This window comes from Tachyglossus aculeatus, chromosome 3 (genome assembly GCF_015852505.1).
Source record: "Tachyglossus aculeatus isolate mTacAcu1 chromosome 3, mTacAcu1.pri, whole genome shotgun sequence".
Taxonomy (NCBI): domain Eukaryota; kingdom Metazoa; phylum Chordata; class Mammalia; order Monotremata; family Tachyglossidae; genus Tachyglossus; species Tachyglossus aculeatus.
This window is the reverse complement of record NC_052068.1, coordinates 51,948,626-51,975,223: the sequence shown is the minus strand read 5'-3', so window position 1 is coordinate 51,975,223 and position 26,598 is coordinate 51,948,626. Positions and strand designations below refer to the sequence as shown.

The 26,598-nt window shown below is 41.4% G+C and overlaps 1 protein-coding gene across 2 annotated transcripts in view; it reads right to left on the bottom strand.

Annotated features, from left to right (window-relative positions):
• The window catches only part of ANK3 (ankyrin 3), a 710,530-nt gene that overhangs the window by 531,032 nt on the left and 152,900 nt on the right, over nucleotides 1-26,598 (bottom strand). The window contains exon 1 of one of the 2 annotated variants that reach the window (XM_038743734.1): nucleotides 19,030-19,489. The exons of the other annotated variant lie outside the window; for it this stretch is intronic. Within the exon in view, the coding sequence (XP_038599662.1) occupies nucleotides 19,030-19,092 (63 nt within the window). The 5' untranslated portion in view covers nucleotides 19,093-19,489. Of the gene's footprint in view, nucleotides 1-19,029; nucleotides 19,490-26,598 lie in introns of those variants that run through there. 2 annotated transcript variants of the gene reach the window in all.

Here is a 26,598-nt window from a genome sequence, read left to right as displayed (position 1 = left end):
CACAGAAGTCTACATTTATTCATTCAATCTCATTTATTGAGTGCTTACTGTGTGCCGAACACTGTACTAAGCACTTGGGAGAGTATAATACCACAATAAATAAATAACAAGCCCACAACGAGCTTATACTCCTGAAGGCATAATCCTCACATCTACATGGGCATTCACTCAATATACAGAACACTTGGTAGATGCCAAGTGACTTCAAAGATCACCATAACCACCATTTTTAATTAGAAAGGAGAGAGAGCTGACCAGCCAAAGTGGAGGAGGATCAAACATCCAAGCAAAACTCTTTACCATCAGCTTTGAGGTGCTCAATCAGTTCTCCTCCTCCTACTGAACCACATTCAACTCCCACTACTTTCCAGCCCACACACTTTACCCAGCTAACACAGCCTCTGTCCTGAGTTCACTGGAGTTGGAACTTGTCTATCTCGCCGCTGACCTTTTGTCTACATTCTCTGTCTTGCCTGGAACTCTCTTCCCCTTCATATCCGACAGTCCACTACTGTCCCCACCTTCAAGACCCACCTAAAATCACATCTCCTCCAAGAGGCATTACCAGACTAAACCCTCATTTCCCCTACTCACTCTCTTTTGTGTGTCACCTAAAACTTAGATCCATACCCTTTAAGCACTTGATAGTCACTTCACCCTCAGTTGCAAAACACTTATGTACACACACTTACACTCCACTATTTCCCCTATTAGTAATTTAATATCTTTCTCCCCCTCTAAACTGTGAGCTCCTATTGGGCAGGGATCACATCTACCAACTCAGTTTCACTGTACTCTCTCAAGTGTTTAGAATGATGCTCTTTCTACAGTAAGTGTTCAATAAATACCTTTGATTGATTGATTTCCCTTTATGGCAAGACTCTAGTCAGATCCTTTTGAACAGATTACAAAAGATCGTATTCAGCCTGTTATCTGAATCTCAATGTGGATATGATCTTTATAGCATGACAGACACAGAAAAAATTCAAAGAGCAACACTCTGATGTCTTTTAATAATGACGGTATTTGTTAAGCACTTTGTTCCAGGTGCTATCCACTGGGGTGGATACAAGCAAATAGAGTTGGACACAGTCCTTGTCTCACATGGGGCTCACACTTTCAATCCCCATTTTACAGATGAGGAAACTGAGGCACAAAATTTCAATTCAATTCAATCGTACTTATTGAGCATTTATTGTTTGCAGAGCACTGTTCTAAGTACTTGGGAAAGTACAACAGAACATAAACAGACACATTCTCTGCCCACAATGAGCTTAGTCTACATTTTCAGGTTCAGTGGTTAGTGACCACATTAATGGCTGATAGGCTGAGTGGGATTCATGTACAGACTTTAGGGAAGGAAGTGATTTGCCCTGGGTCACACAGCAGAAAAGTGGTGGAGCCAGGATTAAAACCCACGACCTTGCGATTTCCAGGCCCAAACTCTATCCCCTAATGTGTTTACTGACCTTACAAAAACACCTGAATGCCATCAACAAACCAAGGCTCTGGAAATTCCGACATAAATTTGGCTAGCCTACGAAATTCTCCAAGATCTTTGGCTCCTTCATGACAGAATGGTTGGTAGTGTCAGGATTGAAGGCACCAGGTCTGACCCCTTTTTCATCACTAGTTCTACCCTTATTCTAGGCTGCCATTCTTGAGAATGTAAGAGGACCTACATGCTGGAGTCCAAATACACTTTCCAAACACTGGGAAACTCTTCCTGCTTAAGTGGGTCTGAGCATCCTTAAATTTATCCGAGGCAGGGGTCCAGGTACTGCTCAATGCAGATAATGGTGTTCTTCAGATACGCACGCAAGGTCATGCAAATGATTACAAAACTCACCGCAGATGCACTACAGTGCTCTGGACTGATAATGAATCCAAAGAAAATGGGAAGCTCCATAGCAACTCACTCCTGGGGAATCCTACATAAAGGATAGAATTTCCTCAACAACTCACAACTTAAAGCTCTCTAAGTGATATGGATAGATGGGGAGAATGAAAACAGAATCAAAATGGTCAGCATTACATTTAGAGGAGTTATACCGCATGTGTCAATGAAGGGATATTGAACTGGATTCCAAGTTGGAAGTCTAGAAGGCTGCTGTTAATGCTTGATATTGCCCACTGTTGGGTAGGGACTGTCTCTATATGTTGCCAACTTGTACTTTCCAAGCGCTTAGTACAGTGCTCTGCACACAGTAAGTGCTCAATAAATACGATTGATGATGATGATGATATTGCTTAATATGTTAATACTTTGTAAACCCCTTAAATGCTTGAAATTCACTCCACCCTCAGCCCCATGGTACTTATATATCCATCTGCAATTTATTTTAATCAGCTGTAATCAAGCAGCGTGGCTTAGTGGAAAGAGCACGGGCTTGGGAGTCAGAGGGTGTGGGTTCTAATCCCAACTCCGCTACTTGTCTGCTGTGTGACCTTGGGCAAGTCACTTAACTTCTCTGTGCTTCAGTTACCTCATCTGTAAAATGGGGTTTAAGACAGTGAGTCCCACCTGGAACAACCTGATTACCATGTAACTCCACCAGTGCTTAGAACAGTGCTTGGCACATAGTAAGCGCTTAACAAATACTATTATTATTATTATTATTACTGTGTGCAGAGCACTGTACTAAGTGCTTGGGAAAGTACCTTTTAACCAAGTTGGTAGACATGTTCCCTGTCCAGAAGGAGGTTTTTAAAATAAATTACAGATATGTACATAGTTGCTGAAGGACTGATGGTGGGGTGAATAAAGGGTACAATCCAAGTGCAAGAGTGACACAGAAGGAGACTGAGTAGGGGAAGTGCTGAGGGCTTAGTCAAGGAAGGTTTCTTGGAGGAGATATGATTTTAGTAAGGCTTTGAAAGTGGGGAGAGTAATTGTCAATAGGTCAATATGAGAGGGGAGGGAGTTCCAGGCCAGAGGCAGGACAAGGGCAATGGGTCGGCAGCGAGATAAACGAGGTGGAGCTGGGGTGAATAGGTTGGTTAGGAGTGAAGTGAACGTGCTGGGTTGTACTAGGAAATCCACGAGATAAGGTAGGAGTGGGCAAGGTGATTGAGTGCTTTCAAGACAATGGTAAAGAGTTTCTGTTCCATGGGGCGTTACCAAGTCATCTGTTTCTCCCTCTAGCCTGTAAGCTCCTTGTGGGCAGGGAATCATGCCTACCAACTCTGTTATACTCCCAAGCAATTAGTAGAGTGCTCTGCACACAATAAGCACTCAATAAATATGACCGATGGACTGAATGACAAGATTATAAACAATGGTCTTAGAACACAGGGAACTCACCAGCATCGAAGCAATTCTTTCAGCTACAGAGCCCCAGTGGGCAGGACATGTGAGAAGAGAGGCTGACAACAGGCTTCCTTGGCTAGCAACAGCCTAGCTAAGCAACGGATGCATTTAGAACTGTAAAGGGTCACCCGGTCAGGAGAGCAGAATGAACAAATAAACAAACATTATAAAGACATAGCAAGGCACAAACTCAAATGGTGGAATATTATCAGAGGACTGTTAGGATATCACTGAAGCAGACAAGCCAGCCTTGTGCGGAGCAATCATGGGGTATATGTGTACATATCTAATCTGCATATACATATCCATATACATTTGCATATACACACGTTTAAAATTGATATTGTATATCTGTACAATGGTATTTACTGAGTGCTTACACTGTGCAGATACTACACTTGGGAGAGTAGGAAAAGTTCATAGACATGTTCTCTGTCCTCAAGAAGCTTACAATCCAGCTGGTGAGACAGATAATAAAATGAATTACATGTAGGGGAAGCCATGGAGAAATAAGAACCCCCCACGTTAGTTCTGTGGGGGTGGTATTAATTTTACATTTATGTTTGCTAATTTTACCTTCCTCTGGATTATAAATTCTTTGAGGACAGGATGGGACCATCCAAAAATCCAACAATTTTATAAAGCTTACTGTAGTTCTCTGTATCCCATGGGTACTCAAATGAGGTTAGTTGGTGATGTTTACCATGAGGAAACTTCTTCCACATTCATATCCTTTCTTGTTCCAACCATCGTTAAAGCCCACATCACACGGGAAGCTATCCCTGATTACCTTTTCTTCATTCTCCAAGCTACATCCCAACTCCTTGATCGACTCCCAGCCTTCAACTCCTTTTGAGTGCGTGTTCATATTTAACTTGCTTTTGCATTTGCTGGTCTTGCCTCTGGGAAGAAACTGACTGAGGACAAGGCTATGATTTTTTTTACCATTTTTTTTTCCTAACACTTAGTATAGTGCTATGCACCTGTAGGAACTCACTATTCACATGACTCTCTTCAGTGTACATTCTAATAGTGACTCTTCAGATGCTAAATCATCAATATACATTCCAGATAGGCTTAGAAAATCAGGCACCATCTTGGCATAAAATGGCATATCTCACAGTAGAGAATGCAGTTGAATTACCTACATGACAAGCCAAGAAATGTATCGAAACACTTGAATTATCCCTTCAAATAACACCGAAATCATCAATAATAAAATGATTTAATACCTTCCTGTTCCTTTTCCACACGGGCATTTCTCTCTAATTCTTTGAAAGCAAAAATTTGCTTGTGCCACCTGCCTTATGCAACTGAGCAATCCATTATATGGTATCTTCACTGCACTCATTTACCAGAAATCTGCATGTGCTCATCACGGTAAAAGCATTTCAAATTTTCACACAGTCCATACTGTGCCAAAATTTCAAAGGGCAAGCTATTGCTCCTGAACCTGCAGGCATGGCTTATGGAAATCTCAGTTCAATCCATTAATATGCTTCAAATTTCAAGACCAAAAGCCTTTCAAGTCAATGTTTCTTCAGTCAAAACCACATAAATGCCAATAGGAATGCAAAACATACATTTCCACTACATGCTTTTGTGAAAATTAATAGGAAGAGTAAAAGTAAATACAGAGAAATGTCTATGTTCTATTTGAGCAAGGCTGTGTATACCTAAAAAAAACACATCCAGGAAAACAGAACTTGGTTCCTCAAAGAGAACAATAACAACATGACTGACAAAGCTTTCCAGGTGGACATGTTTGGAAATTAGAAAACAAAACAGCATCAGTTTTCCCTTCCTTCTGTGCGTCACTGGCTCTATGACTAAGAATATAGCGTCTTCTCAGGTTCGGAAAGGGTTGTTATAACCAAAAACTTTAACTTCCTTCTCTTGTAATTCTCTCCTTTCAAGTTTCTTCAAATGCCACCTCTGCAGGTAAAACCCCACCCTATTTTTACAATGTATAATCCAACAGTCTCAACCGCCTATTGTGAGGCCGTTAATTACACACCAGTGATGGCGATCCTGTTTTCCCAAGAAACACCAGCTGATGTCCTACAGCAAAGTGAACGGGAGAGTTGGTTCCAGATTTCTTTTTCTGAAACAAATATGACTGCATACTTTTCAAGGGCAACAGAACTGGAAAAATCTCTTGATACTTTATAATAATAGTGGTATTTGTTAAGCACTTACTATGTGCCAAATACTGTACTAGGTGTTGGGGTAGATATAAGATAATCAGGCCAGAGTCTGGGGATAACTGTCCATGTAAGAAGGAACAAGATTTAATCTCCATTTTGCAGATGAGGAAACTGAGACAAGAGAAGTTAACTGCCTTGCTCTAGGCCTCACAGCAAGCACATGGCAGTGCCGGGATCAGGACCGAGGTCTTCTGATTCCCAGGCACATGCTCTTTCCACTAAGCCACACTGCTTATAAAGCTGAAATTTAAATAAAAGCTAATGGACTAAATAGAAATTTAATTTAAGAAGCTGATATCATTAAAATAGGTGAAATGCCTCAATCTTCGGTTTTAATAAATTGCAAATTCACAAATGCACAATTTCTGCCTGTTCCTAAAGTGATGTGGGTAAGGGAAATCTATCCAATCCAAGTCTAAAGAAAATTCTAATCAATCAGTCAATGGTAAGCCTTGATGGCTTACTGTGTGCCAAGCATTGTAATAGACATTTGAGAAAGTGCAATATAGTAGAGTTAAGAGACATGTCCACAATTCACAGTGAGCTTGCAGTCTAAGGATACATTTTCATGCAGGGACTACTGAAAACTACTTATTTTAATGTGATGAAATATTTGCTATGTAGTTTCATTCCTATTATTATTTAGAAATGTAAAAACTAAAAGACAAAAATGACTCCTTGCAAAACCTTCACTATGAAATATAACAGTCAAATCAGATCTTAGAGTACACTCAAACATAAGAAGGACTATTTGAATCCTATTCAAAAATTGTGTTCTAGTGTGGGGAAAATAGAGAAATAAGCTAATTACATAAGAAGGACTGTTTGAATCCTATTCAAAAATTGTGTTCTAGCATGGAGAAAATAGAGGAATAAGCTCATTACCTATTACTATTTCATCAAACAAATGTAGGAGAGGGAATGGATTGTAAACTCCTCAAAAGGCAGAAATTGTGCTGCCTTCTCTCACTGTATGTTCCCAAGTGCTTCCTTACTATGGTAAGGAAGGATTTAAGACTCTCCACCAACCTTCATTTTCTCAATTATCAGCTTTATTCACCCACTACATTCTAACTTGGATTGTTCTCTCCTCCCAAACTCACTTTGTAACTCTTCCTCTAATCCCTGGCTCAAGTTGTTCCCCTTCAAAAATACCAGCCCACTGTTCTCCCCATCTTCAAAACCCTTCTACAAAGCTCATGTCCTCCAAAAGAGGGAGAAAAAGAGGGTCAGTAAGAGAAAGAGAAGGACTGGAGACAAAGCACACAGGAAAAAGATAATATGGCAAATACAGTAAAAACAATAATTAAATAAATTCATTCATTCAATTGTATTTATTGAGCACTTACTGTGTGCAGAGCACTGTACTAAGCGCTTGGAAAGTACAATTCAGCAACAGAGACAATCGCTACCGAACAATGGGTTCAAAGTCTAGAATGACTGCGTAGTCTACTACAAGTATTTTGCCAATGAGCCAAAGGTAAAAAAAAAAAAAAAATCTATATACAAAAACACTTCAATTTCTCATTTTTTTGTCCATAGGACAAAGTATGCATTGAAGTATTAGTGGTCTTGATCCATATGGATTTGTGTTCTAAACCAGAGTTTCTGTTCAGTTAGTTACACTATTTACTAAGCACTTAATATGTACTTAACACCATTATAAATAGAAGATAATTAGAACAGACATCATCCATGTTCTAAGGGGAGTGCATAATCTAAGCGGGGGTAGATAACAACAATGAATTACAAACTACAATAAGTAAATCCCAAATAACAGTGTTGAACTAAGTAAACAAACCACTTCAGGCTCCTCACCACGCCAGCAACGTGACAAAAAGTGCTAGCGCTTTCCCCCACATTCTAAAGTTTCTAAAGGCAGGTTCCAGGTCTCATGGGTCCAGGCAGGCTAGAGTGATGTCAATCAATAGTATTTATTGAGCGGTTATGGTGTACAGAACACTGTACTGAGCCCTTTGGAGAGTACAATATAAGTTAGACACATTACCTGCCCATAACAAAGCATACAGTCTAGAAGGCAAGACAAATATTAAAGTAAACAAATGAACTACAGATATGAACATCAGTGCTGTGAGGTTGTCGGGAGGGTGTTTAATAAAGGAAGCAAATCAGGGTGATACAGAAGGGAGTAGGAGAAGAGGAAAAGAGGGGCTTAGTCAGGGAAGCCCTCTTGGAGAAGATGTGTTTTCAAAAAGGCTTTGAAGGTAGGGAGGGTAATTATCTGTCAGATATGAAGAGGGAGGGCATTCCAGGTCAGAAGCAGAATGTGGATGAGAGGTCGGGGGTGAGATCGATGAGATCGAGGTAAAGAGGAGGTTGGAACCAAAGGCGCAAAGAGTGTGGGCAAAGATGTAATAGGAGAGCAACAAGGTAGGAAGGGGGCAAGGTAATGGAGTACTTTAAAGGTGGTTACAAGGAGTTTCTGTTTGATGCAGAGGTGGACAGGCAACCACTGGAGGTTCTGGAGGAGTTAGGAAACACAGACTGAATTTTTTTGGAGAAGAATGATCTGGGCAGCAGAGAGAAGCATGTACTGGAGGAGGAGAGATAAGAGGCAGGGAGGTCAGCAAGGAGACTGATACAGTAACCAAGGTGGGATAGGATGAGTGATTGTATTAACATAATAGCAGTTTGGATAGAGAGGAAAGGATTGGTTTTAGCAATGTTGTGAAGCTGGGACTGACAGGATTTGGCGACAGATTGAATGTGGAATAAGTGAGAGAGATGAGTGAAGGATAATGCCATGGTTATGGATTTTGTGAGACAAGGAGGATGGTGGTGTCGTCTACAGTGATGGGAAAGTCACAGGGAGGACAGGGTTTGGGTGGGAAGATAAGGAGCTCTATTTTGAACACGTTACGTTTGAGGTGTTAGTGAGACATCCAAGTAGAGATGTCTTGAAGACAGGAGGAGATGTAAGACTGCAGAGAGGGAGAGAGATCAGGGCTGGAGCTATAGATTTGGGAATCATCCATGAATTGGTGGTAGTTGAAGCCATGGGAGCAAATGAGTTCTCCAGTGAAATGAGTGTAGATGAAGAATAGAAGAGGACCTAGAGCAGAATCTTGAGGGTCGCCCACAGTTAGGGTTGGGAGGCAGAGGAGGAGCCTGCAAAAGAAACTGAGAATGAGCACCAGCGAGATAGTAGGAGAACGATAAGAGGATGGTGTCAGTGAAGCCGAGGTTGGATAATGTTTCCAGGAGAAGGGGGTGGTCAACAGTATTGAAGGCAGCTGAGAGGTCAAGTAGGATTAAGATGGAGTAGAGGCCATTGGATTTGGCAAGGAGATCATTCATGACCTTTCACCTTTGAGAGGGCCATTTCCGTGGAGTGAAGGAGATGGAAATCAGATTGGAAGGAGTAAAGAAGAGGAATTTGAAACAGCAGGTGTAGAAAACTCACTCAAGAAATTTGGAGAGGAATGGTAGAAGGAAGATGGGGCGATAACTTGAGGGAACTGTGGTTTCAAGAGTTTTTTTTAGGTTAGAGGAGACAAGAGCATGTTTGAAAGCAGTAGGGAAGAAGTCATTGGAAAGCGAATGGTTGAGGCGCTTCTGGGAACAAGCTGATCCGGGAGGGTCTGTGGGAACAGCAGTAGCTGAGGCAGGTAGGAGAAGCTTCGGGCAGCTGCGTATTCCATGGGGGCAGGGGTCATCTTTGTTTTTCCCCCTCACCTCCCACCACTCCACTCTTGCACCTAATTCCTTTCCAGGGAGCAGCTTCCAAAACTTCCATGGTCCACATGACCCCAAAAGAACTCTCCTCCTCCTAACCCACCCGGAAGCTGTGCAATCTTCTCCTGAGGGGAAGGGAAGGGGATTGGAAATCCTGCCCCACCGGGAGTGCCCCCAGACACCCCGCCGGCCAGCAGAGTTGGGGGCTGGAATTATTTACAGAAATGTCTGTCTCCTTGTCTAGACTGTAAGTTCCTTGTGGGCAGGGAATGTGTCCCCCAACTCTGTTATACTGTACTCTCCCAAATACATAGCACAATGTTCTGCACACAGTAAGCACTCAATAAATATGACTGATTGATTGACTGATGGCAAGGCATCCCTGTCGTACTGATCTGGTGCGACATCACCACCAGGATGATGAAGCCTCCTGCATATTAGAGCAGAACACAAAGGGCCAGATAAGAAATGCTTATGTTGGAATTCCACAGTGCAATAGCCATAATTTTGGTGCATTATGCCATCCTGCTACTTCACTCTTCAACCAGTATTCACTTACATGAACTAATGAGGACTTTGGCATTTTAAAATAAGTTTGGCAAATTTTAATGAGAAACTTCACAACAGTCAATTTCTTATTTAGTGAGAGGAGGAATCAAGACTAAAATTATTTTTTGCTTCAGTAAATAAGACCACAAAATTTAGGGGGAAAAACCCCCCAAAAATTAGTTAAACCATCATGAGACTCACAAAAATCAGTGTCTGAATTACTGTAACTGTAATTAAGCTCTCATATAAGCTCCTGACATTAAGTATGATGTAACAGTAAAGTGCAGCCAAATTTTACCATTGAAATGTTTTTCCATTTCTTCAGGATTACGGTTTTTCTTGACTATTTTAAGTAAAGCATAGTACTAAATGTTTCGTCTGCTATGACTAGATTGAAATACTATTTTTACCATCTTTGCATGATATAATTTGTACTTATCTTAGAAGAAAATTATATTGACTCCATATATGGCTCAGTGGAAGGAGCATGGGCTTTGGAGTTAGAGGTCATGGGTTCAAATCCCAGCTCTGCCAATTGTCAGCTGTGTGACTTTGGGCAAGTCACTTAACTTCTCTGTGCCTCAGTTACCTCATCTGTAAAATGAGGATTAAGACTGTGAGCCCCCCGCGGGACAACCTGATCACCTTGTAACCTCCTCTGTGCTTAGAACATTGCTTTGCACATAGTAAGTGCTTAATAAATGCCATCATTATTATATGCATGTCAGAGATGTTGATATATCAATCCCAGATCAAGGATCAGATAGGAGTTACTATTCCCCGGGTCAGGCTGAATCATGAGCAAGCCTTCTAGAATGTAAGCTCGTTGTGGGTAGGGAACACATCTAGCAACTCTGTTGTAGTGTCCTCTCCCTGGTGTTTAGTATGGTGCTCTGAACCCCGAAAAACGCTAAATACCACTTATTGTTTGATATTCACCTGGGAAACAGTAAAAAATCTACTTGCATGAAAATCCCGGTCTTTGTATGGCCCATTTCCACTTTACATGATGTACCTTAATACCCTGGAAAACATTCACCACGAGAAAGGTTTGGGTAAACAAGTGCCGACCGAAGAATAAAGTAGCTTCATTAACAAAATTTATACCTTTATCCTCTGGAATTATAGTTTAAGACAAAATGAGAATATCAGAGGCCATAATACATTCTCTTCATTCTATCACAGAACTCAGTACTCAGTGAAAGAGTTCCATTTAAGCAGTTGGGGGAAATCCATTAATCTACTGATACGTATTTGATCTGGAGTGCAAAATTTGCCAAACCACAAAAGAATGCCTACAATTTAATTTTTTAAAAGAGCATATTCTCCCCTGTAGTAGTTTATAAATATTTAGATAAATAATTAATTGGGTTACATAGATAAACACCCAGAAAAATCATTACCATTAAAGTTCAGGTCATCATGGTTCACCTATCCCATATTTGGTAAAAGGTATAGATGACAATTCATTTCTGTGGCTCCTTCTCCTATTGATTGCTAAAATAAGAAGTGGAGATATCAGCCCAGAAAACAATCAATCAGTAGTAGAGGGCATTATACTAAGTACTTTGTAGAATACAACAAGAGTCAAAGATGGTTCCTGTCCTCAAGAAGCTTACAAACTAATGGGATAGACAGGCATATAAAAACAGCTTGCAAATAGTTTTGAGCAGGAAGCAGAACCCAGCTACAACTGATATTAGCAAGGGTGTGAAAACATAATTAATTAATAAGGGGAGCTCATGAATTGAAAAATGTATCATTTATGTGCTCCCCTTATTTATATCTATATCTATATACCTATATGTACAAAGATCTAGGATGCTAGATTGTTAATTTCCATCACCTAGGATCAGGTTATCCTGACAGCTAGATTTAGCCTTCTAAAGTCCCTTTCCCCAGTACCTCTCCTCTGCTTTGTCTATTAACTTGAATCCACACCTTTTGGGCATTTGGTATTCACCACATTTATGTACATATCTGTAACTTGTTTATTTATATTAACATTCGTCTCCCCCTCTAGACTGTAATCATGATGAGGGCAGGGAATGTGTCTACCAACTCTTTGCACTGCACCTTCCCAAATGGTTAGAACAGTGCTCTGCACATAGTAAGCTCTCAATAAATGTTGTTGACTGATATAGGGAGTTGTTGGGATAACCTGATGTGAAGTAGTGCAAATTAGTTGGGACTCTCTCTTGAGAGAATTGGGTTTTCAGGAAGGTTTCAAAGATAGGGGAGTGGGTGTGATCTGGTCAATCTGGAACATAAGGAGTTCCATAGAGGGGAAGGGTCTATGTACTAGGGGTACAGAAAAGGGTGCATTTGGGAGAAGCAAACAGGTTGGGAAGGAACAGGTGAAGAAAATTTACATTTTATAAAAGAGAGGCTGTTGGAAAGCCTTGAAGTTAATTATCCATCATCTTAAAAGAACACAAATTACCTAGAAGTAAATTCACTGAATCAAAAACTAGCCCTTTCTTGCCCCTGGATTAAGGCAAATGCAAGAGAACTGGACAAATTTTCCAGAAATTAATCTTGGTGCCAATACATTAAATTAGTACTTTACTACTGCTATTAAATCTTTAACACCCTAACAAGTGCTAGATGTCAAACAGAACCAACATGAGATACTACACTAGCTCTCCAGTAGCTTATGATCATTTCAGAAACAAATGAATTCCATGGAAAATGGAATTGCTAGATAGATTTCTGAGAAAGTATTCCTCAACTAGATGATTTACAGAGTACCTAATTGCAAGACACTCAAATCTCAAGTGTTGGGGATAATCAAAATGTAAATGCCTGACGAAAAAGGGAGGAAAACCTAGAATTGTTGGTTATAAAAAATGATAATTGTGGTATTTAAGTACTTACTATGTGCCAAGCATTGTACGAAATGATGGGGTACCTACAAAATATTCGGGTCAGGCACAGCCCCTGTCCCCTAGTGGATACACAGTCTAAGTAGAAGGGGGACTTTTATCCCCATTTTATAGATAATAATAATAATAATATTTGTTAAACGCTTATTATGTGTCAAGTACTGAGGAAACTGAGACACAGAGAAATTAAGTGACACGGCCAAGGTTCGGAACTGGCCCAGAACTATATGGAAAGGACTTCTCCAGAGGCAGATGACAAAAGCCTCTAGAAATGTTCAGGATCAGACTTCAATGCAGGGAATGTGTCCAGCAACATTGTTCTATTGTTCTCGCCCAAGCGCTTAGTACAGTGCTCTGCACACAGTAAAATCTCAATTAATATAATTCATTACCTGAGTTCTTGAAATATATTGGGTCCAACCCAGCCCATGATATCGGCGACTACTTGTTCAGAAGTTAGTTTTCTATATTTAAGCATTGCTAAGAAATCAGGAGACCTGGGGCATAGTTCCAGTTCTGCCACTAACTGGGTGACTTTGTCAAGTCATTCATGTCTCTGGGCCTCTATGTCACCATCTGCAAATTCTAAGCAAATATTTCCACAAGTCTCCCCCAGGCCACTTCCCCGGTTTTATATGAGCATCATTACAGTCATCTAGTACACCTGCCAATGGTCGTATGAATCATACAAAAAATTCAAGGACCCTATTTAAAAGGTATTTTTAAAATAAATATAAATTACTTTTTCCTGTTACTCCTTTTGTAGGCTTCTCCTGATTAATTTATCCCACCTTCCAAGACTAATGTGTCAATTATTTTAATCTTACCTCCATATATACTCATCACTTTTTGTCTAGCTTCAGATCTAAGAATATGACTCGATTGGATCACCTGATGGTTAAAAGATTATGTGAGAAACAAGAAAGCAGTTTCCAGATCCTGAAATATCAGGGCACCCATATATGTGGAAAGTGATGTAAGTGCAGAAGAGTTGAAGAATGAAAAAATTTTAAAACAATTTAACACATTAACTGGCAGGAATCTTTATCCTACAATGAGTTGGGCAACTGAGAAGTTATTATATACAAGCATTTATTTACTTTCTTCTTGTCGTTTAGGTACGGACAGAATTTTTGTTGTCATTAAATTGAATGACAATTGTCCCAACCAGGATAATCTCTCCTTGTCTGACTATGCATAATGCCAGACTTGTTTCTTCCTGCCCTTCCACTGTCAAGACCAAATGCATTTAGAGGATGACTAATTTCTCTTCAGGACAAGTACACCCTTTTCCTTTCAAGTAATCTTATTTCTTAAAAAACATATTAGAAAAATTGATGTGTTTGATAAATGCTAATAAATGCCTTCCTTCTGTCCTGCCCAAATGTTCATATTTCCTCCCAAAGATGAGCAGTTTACTCACAGGATCCTATTGGAAAAATTTTCCCCAGACAATTGTGCAGATCCTTCTGGGATTCATTTAAGGAGAGGTGCTGGCAGAGATAAAGAACTCTGGGGGTTTAAATAAAAGCCTACCTCAGTTGTAAGAAGCAGCGTTGCCTACTGGGTAGAGCACGGGCCTGGGAGTTAGAACTAAGGTTCTAATCCCAGCTCTGTCACTTGTCTGCTGTGTTACTTTGGGCAAATCTCTTTGCCTCTCTGAGCCTCAATTACCTCATCTGTAAAATGGGGATTAAGACTGTGAGCCCCATGTGGGATATGGACTTGAGTCCAACCTGATTAGCTTGTATCTACCCCAGAGCTTAGTACAAAACCTGGCACATAGTTAGTGCTTAAGAATTACCATAAAAAAAAAATCCCATTTTCAGCTAAGGCTCTATCCCAGCCCTACTGATGAAATTTCAGTTGCTTTTTTTTTTTAAAGAGGACACAACTGCAGGACAGCTTTGCCCACCCTTCATCCAAACAAAAACTCCAAACAAAAATTCCTCACCTTTGGCTTTAAAGCACTCCACCACCTTGCCCCCTCCTACCTCACCTTGCTTCTCTCTTTCTACAACCCAGCCTGCATACTTCGCTCCTCTAGAGCTAAACTTCTCACTGTCTCCATCTTGCCTATCTCGCTGATCCCTAGGAACGCCCTCCCTCCTCAAATCTGACAGACAATTACTCTCTCCCCACCCCTGATTCAAAGCCTTATCGAAGGCCCATCTCCTCCAAGGGGCCTTCCCGGACTAAGCCTCAACTTTCCTCAACTCCTACTCCCTTCTGTGTTACCCTGACTTGCTCCCTTTGTTCTTCCACCTTCCCAGCTGTACATATCTGTAATTTTATTTATTTCTATTGATGTCTGTCTCCCCATGCTAGACTATAAGCTCACTGTGGGCAGGGAATGTGTCTATTTGTTGTTATATTGTACTGTCCCAAGCACTCAGTATAGTGCTCGGCACACAGTAAGCACTCAATAAACAAGGCTAAATGAATGACTCTTCCCCTTCCCTGTGATCAGTCACGTGCCAGTTCTCTTGATCCTAGCCCACAGCTTTCTAGCCCTGACCTCACAGTCTCAGCTGCATGGGGAGGGGTCAGTTTAGAAGGGGTCATTCAGTGCACGAGGGAGTGCTGCGATTAAGAAAATCCATTTGTGAAGCTAAGTACTAAGCAAGGAAACTATTCCATTTCAGTGAAGTTAAAACATGGCACTGAAGACGCCTCTTGGAAGAAAAGAAAAGAATGTTACAAGACTAGCTCAAATTTCAAAAGATTAAAGGAAAAGACAACTCAAGGCTTATGGCGCCTAGTTCAGTGGATCAAAGTATCTATTTTATTCAGGCTGAAGGAATGTCGGTTGGTGATCGGAAACTCCTCTTCATGCATTGGGAATTTCTGGTCAGTCAACAGAAGGACGGAAAGAACAGGCAGAGAACTGGCCTCAAGGAGGTTTGGAGAGGAGTACTGCAAGGTGTGGGAAGAGAATTAGCCATGAGGAAGAAAGTAGGAACCCGACAGAGCCTTGTCCTGGAATGGCAGATTCTGGTGCCACTCCCATGACAACTACCATCGAGATTTTCCCCTAACACAGCTGCCCTCCACCCACATCTGACAAAGGGGGTTCTTCCATGTACATTTCAATTACAAGCCCTACTGGAGTCCAGGTCATATTCTCAGTGGTATCAAACACATCATCAAAAATGATAGTTGTCCACATGTGTACAACAAAGTTATCAGTGTTGTGCTCATGGCTGCCCCAAATAGCATTTCCCTGGGAAAAGAACATTGGAGTTAAGAAAATACAAGGTAAAAGAAACAAGATCATTCAATACAAAAAACAGACATGCTGGCATCTGAAGAATATAAATTCAACTCTCCTCAATCTCCCCACTTTTCCTATAAAATAAAGGTTTCAGTCAGCTCAGCGTGCCAAAATTTGAGAGAAGAGCAGGCGGCAGCCGTTTCAAATGCAGGACCCAAGCAATCAGATGTCCCAGAACCTTCTCCAGCTGCCCTACCTAGACCTACAAAATTATTCAATATTCACCACCAGGGAGAGGGCAGACAGGGGACCAATGCCTGCACTCAACCATCAGACAACAGAGAGAAGGTGTGCTTGGGTGCAATCTGGGACTAAGAAACTGGCCGGTAAAGTCAGACGTGGCCTAGGTGGCACACCCTGGGTTAGAGTTTCTTATCCTTAGTCGCTAAATTTCAGTGTTAAAAAAAAAATAGGACAACTGCAGGTCGGCTTTGCCCATCCTGCATTCCATTTGAAGCACCCTGCTCTAAAGAGTACCACTTTGATAAAGACATAGCTAATAACAGGTGTGCCAAGGCATGCCAGTGTGACTTGGAAATCCTCCTGTGTGCCCTGAAAATTTTGATATCATGCCAAATGTGAAATCCCAGACCAAGGCGTTGTTCCTATGCTCTGAGAAAGATTCCTCCATATGCTTAGTTAAAAGATGGTGGCCCACAAACAGCAAAGCTCGTTATGTGTGAGAAGCATTGTGTCAGCTTCCTTTCCTGCCACCATTGCAGCTCCTGTGGACTCGGTGGGGTGGGAGCTGTGCCTATAGGTCACTTCTCACGCTATGGGGGTATTATCGGCCCTTGTTGATTACTCCCTAAACAAGCCTTACGAGAAAAAAATGGTACTTTTCCCTGTCTGTTAAGTACCTGAGATACTCTCAATGTGTATTTCCCCCCATAAAGGACAGCTTACAGGTTATTTTTACTGCCATTTTGAAATAGCTCAAGAAATGCCTGCATAACCACAAATTTTCATTGTTCTTGTCCTTTGAATGTCTCCATACAAGCTATTGAGAAATGTAATTTTTAATAGTTGGGTGTCTTGGATCGCTTCTTCCTCCATTATAAAACATAGTTCTGCCAAATCATGGCCCTCCAGCCAGCTTTTGAGAGACCACACCCACTGATACCTCTGACCAGCTGCTTTTAGTGTGAGGATGGTCTATCCAGAGAGACCTTCTGGTGTAGCCTTTTGCGACACATTATTTGTCCCTCCCACTATTTCCAATGCAGGGGCACAAACAAACTGCATTCTTCTACGAATCAATAAAGAAATGTAGGTGTGCTTTTGGTTGGACAGGGAAGGAAAACAGAAAATGATGGTCCCTGAAAGAATACGGAGAAATATTAGTAACCACCAGTTATCATATAGGTCGAATAGTTAATATCATGCCCTTCTCTGATCAGAGAGACCTGTGAGATAAGGAGTCAACACTGAGAAGCAAGAGAAAGCCAACTGTCAAATTAGCATCAACAGGTTAACGGCCATTTAAAAGTAACATCTCCTTCCAAAGATTCGGAGACCTCTGGATTAACCAAAGGTATTTTTCACTGTGCTTTGAAAAGCCACCATTTTGGTTGTGCTCGGATGCCTCTTGATATCTATGTCTGCCAGACCCTGTTCAAGCATTGTGCTCGGGCACCTCAGTGCCTAAGACGGCACTCCTAAACACAAGCAAAGCTGCCGCTTTTCTTCCCTCAGACGGACACCGCTGTGCCAAGCACAAATAAGGCATATGTGCACAGCAGCTGCACCCACTACCCCAAATGGGATCAAAATATCACCTCTGCACCATTGCCAGGCCCTGCTGGAACAATGGGAGATGAGTCAAAATCACTTAAAACCGGTCTCCTGTGTGACATGGGGTGCTACAATGCTGGACCACTGCCCTAGAATGCTGGCACGTACGTGACTGTAGAAGACATGAAAGTGGGCAGATGATAGTAGCTCCTTCAAGAATGCTTAATTCAAATGGATCTTCTAGAAGTAACAGATGGGTTGATAAATAGTAATAATAATAATAAAGCTAACTATCTTGACCTACTCCAACTTAATGGCATTCTGAAAACAGTTCCTTTGTCCAGCCACTGTCCTTAATATAAAACCAGGCTTGAAAGTGGCATTTCAATGAGAGATTCAAATTAAGAACATAACCAGTTCTATGGAGGCTAAACTAAGTTGGGGCCATAACATTATGTTTAAAGCTACTAACTCAGAGACAGCAGTAAAATGAAAAGAGTAATTTGAAAATTTTCCCCTAAGACCTGAACTATAATCCTCTTTTGGTGATTGCAATTTCTCTTGCAACTGATATTTATCTTTCATGGCACACCCTAAATTGTTCCCCATGTCTCACAATGAAACAAAAATTTAAATGAGGTAGGGCAATTTCTATACCCTAAGAAGTGGATTTTTTCTCCAGAGGGGGGGAAAAATGACAATACATAGGCTACCAAGAGAAATTAGAAATGAATCCACAGGTTAAGAACAGCATACTAATTAAATACTAGTTTCATCTTTGCTCTGTGTTCTTTTAACAGAGGAAAGAGACAGCAGGATTTTCAGAAGACTAGTTACAAATTTTAGGGTTGAATTTAACCAGAAATTAGCCCAACTCCAAAACTTGATTAAAATGGAATTTTCTACATATTTAGAAAATGTGACCATCAGGTTCGTAAAGGTCCCCTAAAAATTTGCTTAAAAGCTAGACCAAAGTCACAGTAAAATTCATTAGTAAAATTGTACTCTGCTAATTAACAGGCATTTTAGAAAATCTGGAAAAAACAACACCCACCCACATAATTAGGACATGTGTTTACTTAATAATCCTGAATATCACTATGAAAAATACCACTTCAGTGAAATTTAAATGACTATATTTAACTGAGTATTTTAGTAATGCATCTGAGTTGTGATGTTTTTCTCCATCACAGAACACACCCATTAATGGCCAGCAAAAACAAAAGCATCCTGATTCTAGCAACTTCTCCCCTTCCCTAAAATCCAAACATATTCTACTAAAATCCATCAGAAAGACCTCCCCAATTTGTCAAGTAAGGGGGTGGCAGGGGGAAAAGAAAGAAAAGGGTTGGGGCACATTTAAACGTTTCTTACCTTTTTTCCTTTCCTCTTCCTATGAGCAGGCTTTACGTTTTTCTCCTTTGGTTCTTCACTCATTTTTAATCAGGAAAGTTTGTGAAAAAGAAGGGATCACTGCTTGTATTCCAACATCCAAAACCACCGGAAATCTTCAAAGCACTGAAACCAAAGTCCATCTACTGACGTTTCCCAGGCAAGTAGCAAAATAGCTGCTGCTTAAACACAGCCTCTGCTCCTGCTACACAGGCTCCAACTGCTCACATATGCTTTCCTCGAGAAGAAACTGGGTGTTCCTCCCATCAAACCATCTTTAATTCCTCTTAAGGGATCAATGTGTTGGCTTTTTTATTTCTTATTCTTTTTTAACCTAATCGCTACCCCTGAGACAAGATCTCGACCAGACTGGTGTAGCTCAGTCCTTCCACGGTGTTTCCAGCCTCTGTATGGTGTCGGTGAGCCCCACACCCAGAAATAAGCTGCAGGCTGCTGACAACACTCTGAAGCTTGTGCGGGGGATGATCTGCTGTTTCTTGCAGACGGGGAAACTGAATGTAAATTGCTCTGATTGCTGATAGCGTACAATATGAACACATGTGTTGAATGCATCAGGGCATACCAGAGAGCGAGGCCACAGAGAGGGGGAGAGAGAGAGAGAGAGAGTGCAATAGGAGATCAGGTTACTGGATCTTTAAAAACACTCGGAGGGATTTAAACAATAAAATCCACCCAACCCTGCTCAATGGTATCATCTAGTAGATTTTCATAACTACCCCCTTTTATGGCTTAATCAGAAATGGGAACCAATTGCTCAAATAAACACTGAAACCTTGAAGATAAAAATGAATCAAACACATCAACTCGAACCTACGCCCACCATCTGCATTTAGGATTATTCGCCTCACTAACCATCTGACCCTATGGGTACCTTCCACGGGAAAAAATCTTCAAGAAAAACGAGGAAGGGCTCTCTATTTGGCAGAAATGTCATGTGCCTCTTGTATGTGATTATGTCAGGGAAGGTTTCAGGTCACATTAAAACACACACACACACACACGCACACACACACACACACACACCCCGAACTGGCTTCACAGAATGCTTTGGTCCAATGCTCTTCTCGCTCTACTTCTTCCCCTCCCAGTTATGTAGTGGAGGGGTCTCACATGGAGAGTCCAAAATGGGTGGCGACTCAACAACAAAGCCACTCTCTGCATTTCCTGGCCCACTGTATCATATTTCCCACTACCCAGAGCCAATCTAGGTTGCCATGAATGGCCTGGAGAATGTTTTATTAAACAGCGGGGGTGGGGGAAGCAGGTAGAAGGGCAGATGGACAAGCTTCCTTTTGTAGGGATCCCTGCAACCTTCCTCATCCAACCCCAGGAGCCACAACATGCCAATGAGAGGAGAAAATGGGGGCTGGAGTTGAATATGGAAGAGAGACTCAGAAAAAGAGATGGAGTGTCAATCACGCACATAAATGAGCACAATAAACTACTGTCTACTTGCCTATAACAGGTACTGTTCAAGAACCTACCCTTGACTTATATCCCTCCCCTTGCCCTCAAACCAAAAATCATCCGGAAAGGCATAGGCACAAAGGAGAAGCTGGTGGTGATTGCCATGGGCTGGGGGGCTGCACTAAAGTCAAAGGGAAATGCCAGCAATGTATCTCCCCTTAAGGAAACACAATGCATTTTGCAAACTGCAGTTGGTCTGGCCCCTCTGCTAGTCCACCTATAGGTGGGCTGACACATCTCAATTGCGTTCGCATACCCACGATCACCACGAATCTCGTACGGCTATTTCAGGAAATGATGCCAATGTGCATCTCAGTTCCTAGTCGGCAAGTCTTACGTTTAGTGATCTACAGTCCTTTAACAACCTCCTCTTCCACCTTCACCTGGCATTCACATTAATCATTATATCGTATTTATTGGGTGCTTACTGCATGCTGATCACGGTACTAAAGCACCTGGGAGGGTATAACAGAGTTGGACGACACAGTCCCTGCCCACAAGGAAGTTATGGTCTAGAGCTTCAGTTAACTTCCCTAGAGATATTTGAACCCCATGATCTAGTTAATGATGACCTCAGTCCTGTACTGTGAGGAAGAGTCTTAATGAACCTCACATTAAGGAGAACTTGGGTCATTCATTCATTCATTCAATCGTATTTATTGAGCACTTACTGTATGCAGAGCACTGTATTAAACACTTGGAAAGTACAATTTGGGTCATAATGTGTGCACTCTGAGCTGTGCTGTGTGCATGAGCACAATTATTTCTTCCATCACATCACATTCTACCCAAAGAGATACATGTTTATAATAATAACAGCAACAATGAAATTTGCTAAGTGCGTCTGTGTGCCAAGCACTGAACTACACACTGGGGCAGTATCATGATAATCACATCAGACACAGTCCCCGTCCGGCATGGACCTCACAGTCTAAATAGGAGTGAGGACAGGTAGGGTTGGCAGAAAAAGCTCGTTGTGGGAAGGAAAGTGTCTGTTTGTTGTTAAACTGTACTTTCCCAAGTGCTTAGTACAGTGCTTTGCACACAGTATGAGCTCAATAAATATGACTGACTGAATGAATGAAAAATCTCCTCTAATTCCCTAACAGTGCTTGCTTGTTCATTCATTCATTCAATCCTACTGATTGAGCACTGTATCTAAATGAATAATGAGAACCAGTAATTTGAAAAACACTGTACAGGACAACAATGAGTTTTAACTCCCAAGTGGTTAGTAAGTGCTCTGCACACAGTTTAAATGCTCAATAAATACTACTGAATAAATGAACAGGAAGCCTGAACACAAACACCTTCAATGTTCTAAATCCAATTCATCTTTGAGACAAGAAAGTGCACATGGTGAGCACCCAGTAGAAATGACTGATCAATTGAAAGAAAAGTAATAATAATAATAGTATTTCATTCAATTCATTCAATCATCATCATCATCATCAATCGTATTTATTGAGCGCTTACTATGTGCAGAGCACTGTACTAAGCGCTTGGGAAGTACAAACTGGCAACATATAGAGACATTCCCTACCCAACAGTGGGCTCATAGTCTAAAAGGGGGAGACAGAGAACAAAACCAAACATACTAACAAAATAAAAAAAAAATAGAATAGATATGTACAAGTAAAATAGAGTAATAAATATGTACAAACATTTATACATATATACAGGTGCTCAATGTGTGCAGAGCACTGTACTAAGTGCTTGGAAAGTACAAAATGTGCACTTGGATGGTATTTGTTAAGCGCTTACTGTGTGCCCGACACTGTACTAAGTGTTGGGGTAGATACAAGCTAAAAAGGCTGGACGCAGTCCCTGTCCCACATGGGGCTCACAGTCTCGATCCCCATTTTCCAGATGAGGGAACTGAGGCTCAGACAAGTGAAGTGACTTACCCAAGGTCACCCAGCAGACAAGTGGCGGAGCAATGATTAGAACCCAAGACCTTCTGACTCCCAGGCTCGTGCTCTATCCACTATGCCATGCTGCTTCTCTCAAGCAGAAAGAACCTGCTAGTTCACCCTAGCCTAACACTTTTATAAGAAGTTTGTTTAGAGGGTTTTTTCTATTTCTTTTAAAGAGCATGTTCCATTTAAGAGCCATTCTGTTAAATGTAGGTATACCATCAACCTGCATACAGCCATAGAATTAGAGAGCAGACCTCGGGCTGGGAGCATGCAAGTAACTTGCAGGCAGACTTCAGCACCTGAATCTGACTCTTCACCAGGCTCTGACAACAGAAGCCTTACCAACACCACAGTGGAAGAGCCAAGGGGTGAATGTCTGAGGCATGGCATCCAAATAATTCCAGAGCTTTACCAAGTATTTCCTGAATGCACAGGAAATGAACCCAAAAGGGGTACAGTTAGGATGAGGCACATTCCTGGGCTTCAGGGAGTTTACATTCAAAAAGAGAAGACCTGCCACATATACCAACAATGCAAATATTTATCGATAAATATTCAATCACATGAAGGAGCTAAGATAAAGGAGAATTCAGATATACATTATGCTGAATTGTTTCATGACACATGCTAAATGAAGGTAGCAAATAGAGGCTTATGATCATTTAAAGGGAAAAACTGATTCCAATAGGTATTAATATTGGTTTTTCGATTTTCAATGGGAACAATAAGGTACTGAATACATATGCTTGTGTGTGAATGTAAAGGAATAGTTAAAGTGCTCTCTGCTGGTTGAAAGGAAAAAAAAGACCTTCCATTAGACTGTGAGCCCATTGTTGGGTAAGGATTGTCTCTGTTGCCAAATTGTACTTTCCAAGCACTTAGTACAGTGCTCTGCACACAGTAAGCACTCAGTAAATAATACTGAATGAATAACCACGTTTCTTGGTGAAAATTCTGCTGCAAGCACTCATCTATTAAAAAAATCTTGCATTTGCTGATTTTAAAACACAGGAACTCAAAAACTGATACTTAGTACTCGGTTTGAGAGACCAGTCCAATTCTAAAAATATTTTTAAAATATATCAAATCACCTCTGTCAAATTCAGAAGCAGCAGGGCCTAGTGGAAAGAGCACAGGCCTGGGAGTCTGAGTACCTGGGTTATAATACTGGTTCCAACAAGTACCTGCTGTGTGAGCTGGGGCAAGTCCCTTAATTTCTCTGTGCCTCAGTTCCCTCATCTGCAAAATGTGGTTTCAATATCTGTTCTCTCTCTCACTTGGATTAGGAGCTACATGTGGGACGTGATTATCTTGTACTTACCCCAACACTTAGTATGGTGCTTGACGCATAGTAAGTGCTTAACAAATACAATTATTATTATTATTAATTTCACTCTAAAAAGAATGTGCAGCTGCTTAAAAATTGAAGCATTCAGACTAGCAATCAGAAAATCTAAGAACAAGTTTCCTCTGATATAATTGGCAAAAATTCAGAAGAAATTAAGAACTAGCAAAGTGAAAAAAAAATCATTAAATAGTACACAAAAATAATTATGGAATTTATTCAAAATTTACTGTGTGTCAAGTCCCAGCGGAGAAGCAGGTTGGCTTAGAGAAGCAGCGTGGCTTAGTGGAAAGAGCACGGGGTTGGGAGTCAGAGGTCTTGGGTTCTAACCCCAGCTCCACCACTTGTCAGCTGTGTGACTTTGGGCAAGTCACTTAACTTCCCTGTGCCTCAGTTACCTCATCTGTAAAATGGGGATTAAGACTGTGAGCCCCAGGTGGGACAACCTGATTGCCTTGTTTCTACCCCAGCACTCAGAACAGTGCCTGGCACATAGTAAGAGCTAAACAAATATCAACATCATTATTATTATTATTACTATTAGATAAAGGGTTATTGGAACAGATATAGTTCCTGTGACACAGGGCTTACCATCTACCTTATTCCCATTTTAAGAATGAGGAAACAGAGAACCGAAAAGGTAAAGTGACTTGCCCAAAGTCTCAGAGCAGACCAGTGACAGAGTCGGGCAAGTACTTAGGTCTCCTCACTCTTAGTCCCATGGTTTTTCACTGGGCCAAGCTGCCTCCCTCAAAATGATACTAAAGAAGCAGCATGGCTTAGTGGATAGAGCATGGACCTGGAAGTCAGAAGGTCATGGGTTCTAATCCCCACTTCACCACTTGTCTGCTGTGTGACTTTGGGCAAGTCATTTTACTTCTCTATGCCTCAGTTACCACATCTGTAAAATGGGGATCAAGACTGTGAACCCCACGGGACTGTGTCCAACACAATTTCCTTATATCCACCCAAGCGCTTAATCCAGCGTCTGGCACATAGTAAGTGCTTAACAAATACCATAATAATGAATACTATAACAATAATTAAGGCCTTACTATGTGTTAAGCACTGTGCTTAGAGCTGCTGTAGATGCAAAATAACCAGATTGGACAAAGACCTTATCCCTCACAGGATTCACAGTCTGGGAGGGAGAGAGAAGAGGTACTTCGTTCCCATTTTACAGATGAAGAAACTGAGTCCCAGAGACATTACATGTATTACCCAATGTCATCCAGTAGGCAGGTGGTAAAGCCAGGACTAGAACCCCAGTCTCCTCACTCCCAGACCCATGCACTTTCTACTAGGCCATGCTGTCTCCCAATGTTGGGGAATGCACTTTCATTCACGTTGAATGTTAAAATTGGATCAGCAAGAAGGCGCTTACCACTAATAATAATAATAATAATAATAATAATAATAATAATAATAATGTTGGTATTTCTTAAGCACTTTCTATGTGCCAAGCACTGTTCTAAGCACTGGGGAGGATACAAGGTAATCAGGTTGTCCCACGTGGGGCTCACAGACTTCATCCCCATTTTACAGATGAGGTAACTGAGGCACAGAGAAGTGAAGTGACTTGCCCAAAGTCACATAGCTGACAATTGGCGGAGCTGGAATTTGAACCCATGACATCTGACTCCCAAGCCCGTGCTCTTTCCATTGAGCCACGCTGCTTCTCTAATGAACTACTAACTACTAATGAACTACTGTTTGCCTGCAGCTGTACATATATGTACTCAAAACATTATTCCTGGTCTCTTTCTAACCAGCTAGGAAGAGAGGGGCATTTTCTTGGCCACTGGACCCATCATGTCACACTGCTTCATTTTTTAAATTTTTTTAATGGCATTTGTTAAACGCTTACTATATGCCAGGCACTTTCTAAACACTGGGACAGATACAAGCTAATCAGGTAGGGCTAAATCCATGTTTCACATGGGGATTACATTCTTAATCCCCATTTTACTGATGAGGTCACTGAAGCACAATGAATTGACACCCACAGTCACACATCAAACAAGGGGTGGATCCAGAATTAGAATCCAAGTCCTCCTGCCTCCCAGGGCCATGTTGTATCCTCTAAGCCACACTGCTCAGTGCTCCTGTTTGGCTCCTATTCCTTTCTAGGCCTCAGGTGTGCCCAAAGACAGGGGATTCCCCATCCTCAGAGCAGTTGATAGGCTTGCCCCATCCCAGGGACATTCACTCTTCCCCCTCCTCCCCACCGTCTGTACTCTTTAGTACAGTGCTCTGCACACAGTAAGCACTCAATAAATATGATTGAATGAATGAATGGTTCCCTGTGGCAGGGAGAAGCTGCCAGACTGGTCATCCCCACCATGCCCCCACCTCACCCCGCCAACTGCGAAAGGCCACATGTCCGTTGCCTCTAAGGACTCCCATACTTCAGCCCTGCCCCCACAAGACTCCACATGTTGTTTCCAAATGGTATTTAAGTGCTTACTACGTGCCAGGCACTGTACTAAGCATTGGGGTGGATACAAGCTAATCAGGTTGCACAGAGTCCATGCATGCCCCACATGGGGCTCACAGTCTTAATCCCCATTTTGCAGATGAGGTAACTGTGGCCCAGAGAATCAATCAATCAATCGTATTTATTGAGCACTTACTGTGTGCAGAGCACTGTACTAAGCGCTTGGGAAGTACAAGTTGGCAACATATAGACACAGTACCTACCCAGCAGGGGCTCACAGTCTAAAAGGGGGAGACAGAGAACAACACCAAACATACTAACAAAATAAAATAAATAGAATAGATATGTACAAGTAAAATAAA